Source organism: Alligator sinensis, unplaced genomic scaffold, assembly GCF_000455745.1.
Source record: "Alligator sinensis unplaced genomic scaffold, ASM45574v1 scaffold97_1, whole genome shotgun sequence".
NCBI classification, from domain to species: Eukaryota; Metazoa; Chordata; order Crocodylia; family Alligatoridae; genus Alligator; species Alligator sinensis.
In genome coordinates, this window is record NW_005841921.1 from 2,017,755 (window position 1) to 2,032,175 (window position 14,421).

The 14,421-nt window shown below is 47.7% G+C and overlaps 1 protein-coding gene across 1 annotated transcript in view; it reads right to left on the reverse strand.

Annotated features, from left to right (window-relative positions):
- Nucleotides 1-9,484: 9,484 nt before the first annotated feature.
- The window catches only part of PLA2G1B (phospholipase A2 group IB), a 20,769-nt gene continuing 15,832 nt past the window's right edge, over nt 9,485-14,421 (reverse strand). The window contains exons 3-4 of the mRNA XM_014517701.2: nt 11,852-11,979; nt 9,485-10,018 (exon numbers count right to left, since the gene is read on the reverse strand). Coding sequence (XP_014373187.1) covers nt 9,876-10,018; nt 11,852-11,979 — 271 coding nt within the window. The 3' untranslated portion in view covers nt 9,485-9,875. The remainder of the gene's footprint in view (nt 10,019-11,851; nt 11,980-14,421) is intronic.

Genomic DNA, 14,421 nt, shown 5'->3' on the forward strand with positions numbered 1-14,421 from the left:
TTCCCCCCTGAGGCCTCCTCCAACCCCTAATAGCCTCACCCTAGCCACCAGTATAATAAACTACCACACAGTTCGGCTCGCATCACGGCTTAGAGAGCTTCTGGCTGCTGGCAGGGAACTACCAGCCTAGCCTCAGCCCCTGGGCCTTATGAGGGCCAGGCCCTGCCCCTTCCGGTCAGCTGACTTCCTGGTTGCCCCGGGCAACCCGCAGCTGTGCTCGTTATTCCCTGCCAGGGCTCTCTCCCTGGCAGTTTCCCCTCTCTAGGAGCAGAGCACCTCAGTGCTCTGTGACAGAGCTCATAGGCTCGTCTCTGGGACGTCTTGTGTAAGTTTCCCTTGAGGATCAGGACTGAGAGATTGGAGAGAGAGTGGCCCTCCTGTGAGAAATGTGCCCCCACCGGTAATTGAGTGTTTCTGTCTTTGATGGATTTCCGGTGTGCGTTCATTCTGGTGCGCAATTGTTGTTTGGTCTCTCCTACAAATCTTCCATCAGGGCATTTGGTGCATTGGATGAGGTATATTACATTTCTGGAGGTGCAGCTGCAAGATCCTGGGATGCTGATGGCTCTGTTGTGGGGTGTAGTAATAGTGGGGCTGGTGGAGATGTGTTGGCAGGTTTTGCATTTCTTGTCCTGGCACGGTATGGATCCTTTTGGTGTGTTCTGGGGTTGAGGAAGTTTGCTTCTGGTGATGAGGTGGCACTTCAGTAGTTCATATTATTATTTCTCACTGTGTATAGTTTACTATCTCACTAACCAAGTTAGTTTTGAAGTATGAGTATTCCATGGGTGGTATTGCACTCCATGAGTGCTATAGAGTTTTGCAAGCTGTATCTTTAAAGAAGTTTTCAAATTAGCAGGGCCTGGTGAGTTTCATGTTAGGAGCACTCAAAGAATTGACCAAAATAATTGCAACACTACTGGCTATTATCTTTGGGCACTCATGGAGGTCAGGTAAAGTTCTAGGAGATGGGGAAAAGGACAAACAGAATGTCCATCTTAAAACGAGGGGGGAAATGAAGCATCTAGGGCATTGAAGAGCAGTCAATCTGACTGATATCTGGAAAGGTAGTAATGCATATCATCAAACAAATCATTTGTGAGCAACTAAAGAATAACAAGGTGACAAGCAAAAGCCAGTATGGATTCATTAAGAGCAAATTGTGCATACCCAACCTGATTACCATCTAAGGTAAGGTTAGACTAAAATTTGGCAGAGATGATTTCATAGATTTCATAGACATTAGGGCTGGAAGGGAGCTCAGTAGATCATCGAGTCCAGCCCCCTGCCTGAAGGGCAGGAAGTCAGCTAGGGTCACAGGATCCCAGCAAGATAAGCATCCAATTTTCCCTTGAAGGTGCTTGAACCACCTCCGATGGCAGGCTATTCCAGACCTTGGGGGCTTGGACAGTAAAGAAATTCTTCCTTATGTCCGGTCTGAAATGGTCTTGCAGGAGTTTATAACTGTTCAACTTCATCATCCCTTGGGGTGCTCTGCTGAATGAACGTTCCCCCAGATACTGGTGGTCACTCCTGATAAACTTATAGGTGGCCATCAGATCACCCCTGAGTCTGCACTTTTCCAGGATAAAAAGCCCCATAGCCTGTCGTCATAAGGTCTGTTTTCCTGACCTCTGATCATGTGCGTGGCTCTTCTCTGGACTCTCTCAAGATTCTCCACATCCTTTTTGAATTGTGGGGCCCAAAACTAGATGCAGTACTCCAGCTGTGGCCTCACTGAGGCCACGTACAAGGGGAGAATGACGTCCCGAGATTTGCTTGAGAAGCATCTATGGATGCAAGCCAGTGTTTTCAATGCAATGCTGTGGGTAGTAAAACAATGAAGGCTCATGTTCATCTTGTGGTCAATGATGACCCCCAAGTCTCTTTCTTCCATAGTGCTAGCCAGTGTACCACTGCCAAGCCTATAAGGATGCTGCAGGTTTTTCCTCCCAAGGTGGAGAACCTTGCATTTTTCAGTGTTAAACACCATCACGTTCTCATCTGCCCATTTGCTGAGCCTGTCCAGGTCAGCCTGGATTGCCCTCCTGTCTTCAGGTGTGGATGCTTTGCCCCAAAGTTTGGTATCATTGGTGAACTTGGCCAGTCTGCTTCTGACTCCAATGTCCACATCATTAATGAAGATGTTGAATAGTATAGGCCCAAGGACAGAGCCTCGGGGGACCCCACTAGTCACAGGGCACCATGACAATTGACTTCGTCAATTACCACCCTCTGGGTCTGACCACAGAGCCAATTTCCCAGCCAGCGGATCATGGTGGACCAAAGGCCACAATTGGCCAGTTTCACCAAGAGGTGATCATGGGATACTAGATCAAAGGCTTTTTCAAAGTCAAGATATATGACATCAATCTCTTCTCCCTTGTCCAGGTGATAGGTCACCTGATCGTAGAAGGAAATGAGATTGGTCATGCAAGACCTACCCATAACAAACCCATGCTGGCTATCCCTCAGGATGTTGGCGTCAGCCAGTCCAGTAAGGATGGCTTCTTTAATAAACTTTTCTAAGACCTTCCCCGAGATAGAGGTCAGGCTGATGGTCCTATAGTTTGCTGGATCCAATTTCTTCCCTTTCTTGAAGATAGGCACCACATTGACCTTCTTCCAGTCTTCAGGCACTACACCAGAGCACCAGGAGTTCTCAAAGTTCCGTGCCAGAGGCTGGGCTATGATGCTCACCAGCTCCTTGAGTACTCTGGGGTGTAGATTGTCAGAGCCAGCTGACTTGAAGGTATCCAGCCTCTCAAGGTGTTCCTTTCCAAGTGCAGGGGATCTCTCTCACCCGGACCTCCCTGTCCCGTAGTGGACATGGACATTCCATGGGACTGATGAAAGACCGATGCAAAGTACCCATTTAATAGATTGGCTTTTTCCTGAGCATCAGTTGTCCCACCTGGTTTGGCAGGGGTCTGAAGCTGCCCTTGCTTTTCCTCCAGCTCCCCACATATCTGAAAAAGGACTTTTTATTGTCCTTGATACTCAAAGCTAGTTGGAGTTCAGTTGCAGCCTTGGCTTTTCTGGTTTGCTTCCTAAAGGACCGGACTAGTGCAAAATATTCCTCCTTGGAGGTGAATCCCATCCTCCATCCTTTGTAGGCCTTTCTTTTTAGCCTCAGGAGGTCCTATGTTTAGCAGGGTGTTGAACTCCTGTCCCAATTTTCTATGATTTTAAGTACCTTGCAGCAAATTCAACTGATCCTGCTAGCACTGAAGTTAATGGGGTTTTTGTTATAGGACTTTACTACCTGCATTTTCATGTTTCATGTTTATTAGAGTTTAGTGAAGTATGGCAGTGGTTCCCAACCTTTTTATTACTGCAGTCCAGCGAAAGTGGGATCGGGTGTGCAGAGCCAGCTGCCTTGCTTCTGGGGCTCCTCCACTGCCTGGCTTTAACCCCAGAAGCTCATCTGTGAGCCCAGAAGCTGCTTGCTTGGGTAGACAGATGGGGGTCTGGGCAGGGGGCTCATGCCATGACCCAGCAGCCAAGCCACCACAACCCAATATCAGGCCACGGCCTGGTGGTTGGGAACCTCTGAAGTATGGGGTATAACAGAACTATGGAGAAAAGTTTGGGAAAAATTACTTTCTCAGCTGTAAACATTAAGAAAGTTGTGACTCAACACAAGGGAAGTAGTTTAGCACTCTTGCAAAGGTAAATATAGCACCTGTCTTTAACAATTGCCCTCAACAGGCTGTGGACAAAAAACAACTAATACAAAAGGTTTATGGCTAGAACTTTTAGACATATCTACATGATTCAGGAACAAAAATCCAAATGGAAGTGAATAAGATTTGCGATCTTAAGCAATGCAAGCTTAAGAGGTGAGCATGCATAAAATTGTGCTTGAGCAATTAAGGTTTTAACACTATTTTCACTCTGAGCTGTGGTGGAAGCAAGTAAGAGACATTGAAAGGTATATTTGTGCAGAATTTCTAAGGTATTTATCTCTTAGGGCACATCCAGATGAGCCTTCACGTGCCTCTTGCTGAATCTCAAAGCAGTTTGTCATATGGCAAGAGACACGCTGAGAACAAAAAACATTGCCTGGACTGCATTTTTGTAGCATGGGCGCAAAATTTGATACCCGGATATCCAGGTATAAAAAACAAAACAAAACAAAAAACAGAAAAAAAGTGGAGCAGAGCATGGTCCAGGACTGTGTCTTGAGGGGAAAGGGGGGCTGGGGTCCTCTAATGAGACACTGGTAGTTGACCAGAGCATCTCTATGGCTGTCCCTTGACCTGCTGCTGAAGCATGCTGCCTCCACGTGCAGGGCAGCCTGGAGTGGTACAGGCTGCAACCTGATGGGACCGGGCTCCGTTCCAGGTAAGTAACGAATTGGAGCAAGGAGGCTGTGCCGGTTTGGGGGGACTGTGGGGACAGGGGGGGCTGCTTGGGAGGGGTGGGTCCCCTGCCTGCCCCTCAGCCCACCCCCCCCTCACAGCAGCAGCCCATCGGGGCACTTAGAGTCCCCCTGGCACAGCCCCGCTGCAGTGCGGGGTAGTGCAGCTCAGCCCCAGCTCCAAGCCACTCAGGGTGTCACCTGGGGCCCCACACCACTCATGAGGACTGCGTGTCACACTGGGCAAGGTCTTGTGTCCACAGAACCAGCCTGGCCTGATGGTACGCAGGACCCATGCCCACAGGACCTGTACCAGCAAAACACATGGTTCCTGGAAGCAGTGCCAGGCCCTGGGCCCTGGGTGATAGCCCAAGCTGCCCAAAGGCTCATAGCCCCACACTGAGCCAGACTGGGCCCACGTGATGTGGCACAGGCAGCACCAGTTGACACACAGCTGGAGCCGAGCTACGCTGCTCTGCCCCCTGGGAGGAGCTGTGCCAGGAGGGCCCTGAGAGCCCCAATGCCCACTGCTGCTGGGAGAGGGGATGTGGGCCATGTGGGGTGGGGCATGTACCCTGTCAGGGGCGCTGTGGCCCATGCAGAGGGAAACTGGAACCTGTGCTGGGGCTGTGGGCCCTGTGGAGGGCAGTCCACATGCTGTGTGGAGGGACTGCACCCTGTGGTGGGAGCAGGGGACCCACCCCTCCTGAGCAGCCTCCCCCACACCCCACCACACCCACAGTCCCCTCATAATCCACCCACAACACCCACATCCCCAAGCCACCCCCACAAACCCCTCACCCAGATACCCAGCCACAAACCCTACACCCATCCACAAACTTCCCTAACCCCCCACCCCTCCAAATTTCTTTACACTTGTAAATATATCAATAAACCTTTGTCCAGCTGATCTCTCTGTATATAATGGTGTTTCATTTTAGTAGTGGAAAAACAGCATTTTGGGTATTTTAATGAGAGAATTTAGGTTTCTTAGCAGAGTATTTGCAATTTTTAAGCAGGGAACACCAGGATCTCTGCTGGTGAGACAAGCGGCGAGACTCAGGCAGAGGAGCCTGTCCAGGGCCAGCACTGGGGACCCAACAGGAAAGCAGACAAGGTAGCTGACCTTTTGGCCATTTGGGGCCAAGAGGACCAGCTTTGACATTTCAAAGCGGGCCACTGCAAGAAGCACGTCCTCTGGGCTGCTCAGATGGCACAGTGGGGGCACCCCATCCAGGTCTGCCAGGGGCACAGCCATGGGGCCACAGGTTCAAGGGGGTGGATGCTGTCACAGATGGCAGCAGGTCACAAGCAGCAGTCCCCACTGCCAGACTGCTGCAGTGGGTAGAAGGTGTAGGGGCCACTCCAATTTAGGGCTGCTTCAGGAGTCCAGCTGGCACAAGGGGTAGTGTCCTCAGATACCAACTGGGTGGGCCTCAGAATCTCTTGTCTATTTATATCTTCCAGAGATCATGGGCCTTAAGGCCCACCTACTTAACTAATAGCCCCCACTGTGTGGGGCCAAGGTTTGAAAGATACAAATGATAATTTTTTTTTCTGTGGGACAACTAAGGAAAAGAGTAGGAGTATTTTGGGGGTCAAAGGTTCAAAATGTGAAAAGAAGTTCTCCAGAGGGGAACACCAAGCAGAGCCCCCCAGGCACACGCACCAGTCCTTAAAGGCATTCAAGGAGCTGATAGATACTACCCACTGGTGCTTTGCCTGGAGACATACACAAACAAGGGAAAGGAAAGCAGCCCCACAGTCTCTGGGCACCTTCCTGGCCAGAGCCCCCTTCCTGGTTAAATACAGGGCCCACTTGGCTAGGGCCAGGAAAACGTTGACCAGAAGGTCCCAGGACTTGGTGGGACCGCAGATGGGGTGACCAAAAACAAAAAGGTGGGGGGTGAAATTCAATCAGAACCTCAGGAGGAGGTTCTGGAGGTGGATGTGGAGGGGCTGCAGCCTGGCACACTCAAAGGTCATGTGCGCCAGGGTCTCCCTATGCCCACAGAAGGGGCAGGAGACCGAGCTGTCTATGAAGCTCACCACATACACATCTGTGGTGATGGCTCCATGAAGGAGCCACCAGCTGAGGTCCCCAGTGGTTTGTGGAATGAGGGTGGAGTACAGACTCAGCCACTGGGGTGCCCCAGCCATGCCCTCAACAAGTAGGTCCTGCCACTTGGTGTCTGAGTGGGAGGCAAGAGTGTCATGATGGATTGTGGCACATAAGCATGTAGAGGTGACAGCGATGGACAGTGGAAAAGTGGACTGCTCTGGTATCCTCCAGCTGACTTAGGTGGTGGAATGGGGAGCACCATGAGGCCAGGCAAGGTTCCAGCCCCATGACAAACTCTGGTGGGCTGGAAGACACAGAGGAGCAGGGACCACCACTACTCAGGACCTGGCTGACAGGGACAAGGGTGTTGGAAGGTAGGGCAGATTTCACCTCCTGGACTAGATGGCAGGCCACACGTGTTGTGGGTAGACCCATGCAGCGAGCCAGCACAGAGGGGTCTGCCCACTCATGCCTATCTTAGTCCAGGAGGTCTTTGATATGGGTGACACCAGCCAGGATCAACCTCTGTCGCAACCAGGGCACCTCTGCTGTTGGTACCTCCAGCTGGGGGTTCCAAAGGAGGGGCTCAACAAGCAGGCCAGTGCCCTGGGCAAGTATTGCAGGGGACCTGGAGGTGGATACCAGCCTCCAGGCCTGGAGGAGGTCCTTGTAGAACTCCAGCAACCCTCACAGGTCCTGCAGGGACAAACCCCGCAGGCCAAGGAGCTGCCATTCATATTGTAGCCCCTGAAAGTGGTGGAGGAAGGAGCACCCCAGGTGGCCCTATGTTGCATGGCTACTGATACCATATAGCAGTCACTGCAGGGCATGAAGGTGGAACATCAGGACCTGGCTGCAGATGCAAACCAGGCCCTGGCTGCCCTCCCGTGAGGGGAGGCTAAGGACCTCCACAGTGACCTAGTGCCATCCTGGCCAGAAAAGCTCCAGCACGCATCTCTGGAGCCTTGCCAGGACACTGGATTAATGACACTGTGGGGGACAGGAGTGAGGCCAACTGCCACCCGCTACCAGGCCAAAGCTCTTGACACAGTTGACCAAGGCAGAGGAGGCCACCGAGTACAATCCCTAGCAGGTCTCCACCTGCACCAAGTTGCCTGAGTCCTGGACCATGAGGAGTACATTGTCAGCATACGCTGACAGGACCAGCAGCAACACTGGCTCCTGGAGCATCAACCCCACCACCCGCAGAAGAATGAGGAAGGGCTCCAGGGCCAAGGCGTACAACTGACCTGACAGTGGGCAGCCTTGACACACCCCTCTCCTGAACGCGATGGTTTCTGTCAGGGTCCAGTTGAGCTTGACCAAACTCCATGAAGAGGTGTACAGCACCTGGAGAGTGTACATGAAGCGGGGCCCAAAGCCAAAGGCCCACAGTGTGCCTGTGAGGTACCCATGATCCACTCTGTCAAACACCTTCTTCTGATCCAGGGATAGGAGGGCAAAAGACAGGCCCTTCTGGTGCACTAGCTCCAGGAGGTCCCGAACAAGGTACAAGTTGTCGAAGATGGAATGTCTGGACACTGTGTACATCCGGTTGGAATGGATCATGTCCATCAGCATGGACCTCAGGCACAGTGAGATGGCCTTCACTGCCACCTTGTAATCCATGCAGGGGCGGGACATAGGACGCCAGTTATTCAGGTCGTGGGGATCCCCCTTTTTGGTAGGAGGGTCAGCACAGCCCTCTGGCATGACAGGGAGAGTTCCCTACTTCCCTCAGATTTGGCCAAGACCACAGTGCCAACTACCCAAGCAAGAGAACCTTCACTTTGAGACCTGGATGCAGGCCCTGACTTGGGTGGTGGGGGCCCCCAAGATCATGGCGACCCCCTGCTTCCATGGCAAGGGTTTTTTTTTTCCTTGCCTCAGAGGCTGCCACACAAAAGGCAGAAGAGATGGGGGCCATGGTGGAGGGCGAGTACATCCCCATCAAGCCCCTAGAAGAGCTAGGGAGCTGGGTGGTCCTCAGTTCCATTCCTCCCTATATCCCTAATTGGGCCCTGCTCTCTCATCTCCAAACCCTGGGGAGGGTTATCTCCCTGGTGGTGGCCCTCTCACTGGGGTGCCAAGACCCCAGCCTCCGCCATGTGCGCTCTTTCTACCCCCAGGTCATTGTCCATTCAGCATATACAGAGCTTGGGTCACACAGCGCTGAGCTGCATCACTGCTGGCTGTGCCTGCAGCTGGGCCATAGCCATGCTGGCTGCTGCCATTGGCACCGCAGGGGGTGTGGGGGGCAGGTATGCAGCCCCTGCTTAAGACCCTCCACAAACCCACCCACAGACCGCACATCCTGCCCCACCACTGTCCACACCCTCAGCCTCCCTCGCCACTCCTCATCCCCCCCCTTAATCCCCCTGCCACTCCTTACACTTCCCCATCCCTCTGCCACTCCTCACACCCACCCACAGCCCTAACCCCCACACAACCCAATGTCCTTAACTTACCCATGACATTGCCTGGGGCAGCAGGAGCACCATAGAGATGTTCTGACCAGAAAACAGAGCGTTTCTCTAGAGGACTGACTCCTGGGTTACCTGCCCCACTTTTTTCACCCGCATTTTATTTTGGTACCTGGATTTCCAGGTACCACATTTTGAGCCTGCACTGCAAATATGCAGTGCAGGGAATGTATTTTTGTTCCCATCATGCATCTTGTGGCATCTCAGACTTCTTTGAGACTGTGAGAGGCATGTGAGGGTTCATCTGGATGCACCCAGTGGGTCTATTTTAATTTACTGGACCATATAGGCTTTATTTGGAATGTGTTTCACAACCTTTACAAATGTTACGCATCTCTGTTAAAAATTTTCTATACTTTCTGTTCCCAACTGAAAATAATTTTTTGGAATAGGACTTTGTCTTCCACTGTCAGTAGAAATCTGTGTTTGCTATAAAAGGAGATTTAAGAAATGAAATGCATGCTTTTGTCTTTTTCTTAACTATGGCAAAAGAAATGCGCAAGAACAAATGGTGATATTTTACATGATTTTTTTTTTATTCTAATGTTTTCAAAATCAAAGTAATTTCCAGAAAGTGCACCACAAGATATGCTCAGGAAAGCCCCACTGAAAGCAATAGAAGGAGAAATTTAACAATGAATAATATGATGTAGATTTTCTTTTTCTTTTTTTTTAAGAGACCAAAGGCTAAATCCCAGGATATTATTCAGACAAGCAGTCCTGAAATGGAAATAGGGGCTGCACACCAAAACTATTGAGATTCAGCCCTCAGGTGAAGTCCTGAATATATGAGCATAATGTGGGCAGCTCTGTTACAGAGAAGGAAAAGTTAACCGTGCAAGATTTGCTCTCAATATATTTTGAAAGGTTCAATTGCAAATATTTAGATTTTAAAGGATCCCCCCCCCCAAAATTTAAATGTAACACCCAATATGAATTTCAACTCTTCTGCGTAAATTAAGTTCCATTAAAAAGCATTGCTGTCACCACCTTGACAGTATTTCTTCTTATCCAGATCCTTGTGTGCTTTATCATACTTTGCTTTTGAAAAACATATTGCTGCTGCTCTGTCACACTCACAGACATGCATCTCACAAGGGTCGTTGTCAGCTTGAAAAGGATTAAAATAGGTAATGATCGATAAAAGTAGGAGAGAGAGAGAGAGAGAAGGAATTCAGTTATTTACCAGTTACTTCCATGAGTCACAAATTTCCCCCCTGACTGTAGGATCTGTTTAATTAGGGGTCTGATTCTACCTCCCAAGTTAGGAAGTAAGATAGAAAAATGTGATTAGAAATGGCAAAATCTGTTGTGTTGCCTTTTGCTACCTTGTGACAAAAGGAGAGGTCCCTGCTTCTGAAAGCCTCAAGATTTAATCCACGTTGATATACCTCTGAAGAAATCACATTTATTGCCTCCTCTGTGCTGTTGTCTCACCTATTAATTACATTCTATGGTTATCCTTCCTTCCATGAATTTCTCAGATGCACAGTTGTTACTGACAAATCTGCCTTCTCCCCCCTTTCCCCACCTCACCCAATCTCCCAGAAGTAAGATAGCAAAGTAAAGAATGAAGGCATACTCTCAAACTTTCTAGTCATAAACCACTGAAGTTCTAGAAGAAGAGAGGCAGGAAGACCTAGACTCAACACAATTAGGCAGCCTGTGTAACCAAGGAAGTGCAGTAACTCAGGCCCAAACCTTCAAATGTATAAGTGCCTAACTCCATTGAAATCAGTGGGTGTTAGGCACTTACATACCTTTGAGGATCTGGGCCTTGGTGATAAAATGTATAATTCAATCTGAACTTGTCTAGCTCATGATTTTTTCCTATTAATATAAAGCCTTCATTGCCACATGCCTCATTACTTTTTGGTAAATTCTTTACATTGGTAAGAGGGGGATAGAAAACAAGCCCCTTTTCTGCAGGAGGTAGCCCAAATAAATCATATTAATAGTTCTCCCATCTCTCTAATGATTGACAGGAATTACTTCAAGGAGGCATATTCTTTCCTCCAAAAAATGCCACTCCTCACAGAAGATTGTTTTCTGATTGACAAGGAATCAACCAGTGGGTACAGTTGTGAAACATGGTACCAGTTCAACAGTGCATGAAAACACTGAATAGTTTAGTTCTACAAAGGAAGAGCATCTTATTCAAGAATCAAGAACTGCTGACGGTATGCATAAAATCAGAATGTGTACCTGATGCATTTGGGCTATCAGCCCCATCACTAGGAAAATTGTGATAGTTTAACTACTATAATCAAACCATAACCTTCACTTTGCTGTCTTATCAAACTCATATGGAATTACCAATTATGTTCCAGCATGCCTGTTTCATTTCTCAAGAGTATCTTACTGTTATGGACACCATCACATTTTCATCCTAATTCAGTATCATTTTAAATGTTAAAATAATGTTTACAAAATGTACAGTATTTATTTAATCAAAATGGAATCATTCAAAAATCTTCTTTTATACAACTGGGAGCATCACTAACGAAAGGAAATAGACTAAATATTGCTGACGACAAAATGTCAAAAGAAATCTCAAAAAGAGAATGAAATTATTGCTCCAGGAGGTTTTTCCTTAACGGTAGGATTGGGGTCAGTGTTCCTAGGCAAAAGGATGCATAGACATGAAAGGGGCATTTTAATTCAGGACTTCACGGTTCAAATAAGTGATTAAGTAAATATTGTACAGTCCTAATTGCTGTGGTGATATTATATGCATCTCTGCCAGGTTATAAGCTCTGTAGGCAGGTTGGGAATGTATCATTTTCTGTATTCGTCCAGTACATAACACCATGAGGTAACATCAAATGTATGCAAATACAATAACATATAAGTGTTTGAAGGGAAGTATTGACCCTTGAAATTAATTTTATTTTGGATATGCTAATCAGGGGGAAAAAAAAGGATCAAAAGCCAGGAACTTACCATTACAGGTGATATTTGGTCCAGAGCAGGAATATGAATAGATCTGAGTATATGGGTTGTGGAACAGAGAATGGCAGTTTGGAACAGTCTCAGCCTGAGAATAGCAATTATCGTGGGTTTGACAGCACCTGGAGAAAAATGGTTGACATACTAATCATTGAATTGTAATCTCCCCCTCCCCACCAACAAAAACAAAATTTCTCACAAAAAAATTCCTTTTCAGTGTATTTTAAAGGAAAGGCAACTTCTGGAAACAAGATTTTGAGGTTATCATTGGGCTTTGTTCTTACAGGTTAAGTTCTCTCTGAAGAACGTTTCGGATTAGATATCACCCCATATTTTATCTGTTGTCTGCGTAAATCCTTTTACCAGAACTGATCAGAAATAGCAAAGAATTGCCTTGGAATTTAAATGGAAAAATTCCATCAAACCCTGCCTATTGCTTAACAGCCTACTAATCTGGTCATGTTGGATGTTGGGAGCCAGCACCATCAGAGCTTCTAGGTCCCCTGATCACTTTAGCCTTCACTAGGCCCGGCTACCATGAGGTGGTGGATCCTGGAGCTGTGAACTGTTACTGATATTTGTCACTCATTGCTGTCCACTAGCATCAGTAAAATAGACCAGACTGTTATGTTCCCAGGGTCCTTAGGGAGGAAAGCTATTTATTTCATTTTAGGAACACCATATTTCCACATATCTGAAAGAAACCTTGTGGAATCTTAGTTCCACGAAAAGAGTTTGGGGAAGGTTGTCCTGTTTAGTATGTGGGTAGAGTATTTCTAAACTCAAATTTGCTTGGAACTGAAATTCACTTTCCCAGAAAACCTACTCTTGGCTGAGAGAGATGCTGAGCAGTCAGATTTCAGCATTTGGTACTGAAGCTCTCACTGAGAGCACAACCATTTCAGAGAGCTTGCAATTAGCACCTACTAAGTACAGAGATTCTAATACAGGCTGTGTGGTGGTCACACCCCTCCCCCCCCCTCACCTTACTTTCCTGGTGAGATAACAGAATTTTTTTAAAAAGACACCTAAGTCTAACCTCCCTTCCACCAAGTGCTAAAAATTCCTCATAGTTGACTGAAAGAAACACTGTTTTTTTTTAAAAACAAAAGAATTCAAGAGGAGAGGGTTCCTTATGGTGCAGACAGAAGTGCAGCTCCCCACTGTAACAGAGTGCTGTGCAGGAAGCATTCTGAGTGACAATGATCATCCCCCTGAACAAAGAAGTTCACTGTTGATTCCAGGGGCAAGGGAAAACTAGCTGCAATACATCTGCCCCACCCTCCAATGGGGCTGAAAACTCCCCAGATCAAACTCCCTCTGCTCCCTTCCCCCCTCCCATTCTGAAAACAGCTTGAGGCAGGCAGGCAGGGCAGACAGAAGTTACACAAATCACTGTTTTGAAATGCCTTCATCTGACCCCTCATGCAATAAGGGTTCAGATTTTTGCCTAATCGGCAAGGCTGTGTGAAGCTTTGGTGTCTGATTCAATTCAGAGGAGATTCAGTCCAATTCAGTGGGTTCCCTGCACGCTCAACAGAGGACCCCCCCTCCCCCAAACCCGGCTTGGTGACTGATGTCTCCTGGGTCTAGGAAGGCTCCCAGGGTTCCCCCCATGGGCGATTGCTGAGCAGGGGGCCCCCCCGCACTCCCATGGGATGCTCCATCCACCCCACCATAAGTGTCCGCAAGCTGTGCCTGGTACCTCAAGGTACATAGAAAAAAAACATATAAAGCTGTGTCTATGGCTGAATCATTGTTTCTCTGAATCAGAATCAAATCTTCAGATTCAGATTCAGTTGAATCGAATCACTGGCCCCCGAATCAGGCAAATCCAAATCAAATACTGCCCACTTTGCACACCCCTACTGATCAGCCATTCTTTAAGCTGTCTGTCATGGCTCTAGGCTGCTTTCTCTGGCCAGATTGGGTGAAAATTGTCACTTCCATTTGCGCCCTTTATTACCAGAGGAACCAACTCAAATAGAAAGACATTGAACTATTTATTTCTAAAAATGAAAAGCTCTAAGCAATATTGGTTTGGTCCCCAAAAAATTCAGATTCAGCAGCAACAGTTAAGGGCAATGTGCCCAGTCTTTTTTAAGTGTTTTTAATCATTGTTCTTATCAACCTTTGCTCTGTCCCCTTTTAATTTTTTCCAGTGGTCTTTTTCAGTATAGACTGAAAAGCATGAGTTCCCTGGCTTATTGAAGTAACTCATGTGGAAGAGAAACAATCCTGTTGTAAGGAGTGACCTAGAAACCACTATGCAAAGACGAAGCAGAAGAGAATGTTATGTGACGAATGCCCATCTGCAATGATAAGGAGGAGACAGTCTTAGATAAAGGAGGCTTGAAAACAAAATAAGAAACAGAGTACTGGGTTATAGGGCTCATTAAAATACTAAAAATCACGCCCCTAGGTGGGGAAAAAGTATGCTAATGAAACATACATGTATGTAAATGAGATACATGGCTAAAACACAGGTATAGAGACATGCTCAGTAAAGAACTCCTTGCGTCACTCCTTTATAACCAATCAGCAAACAAGGATGCTTATGAAGG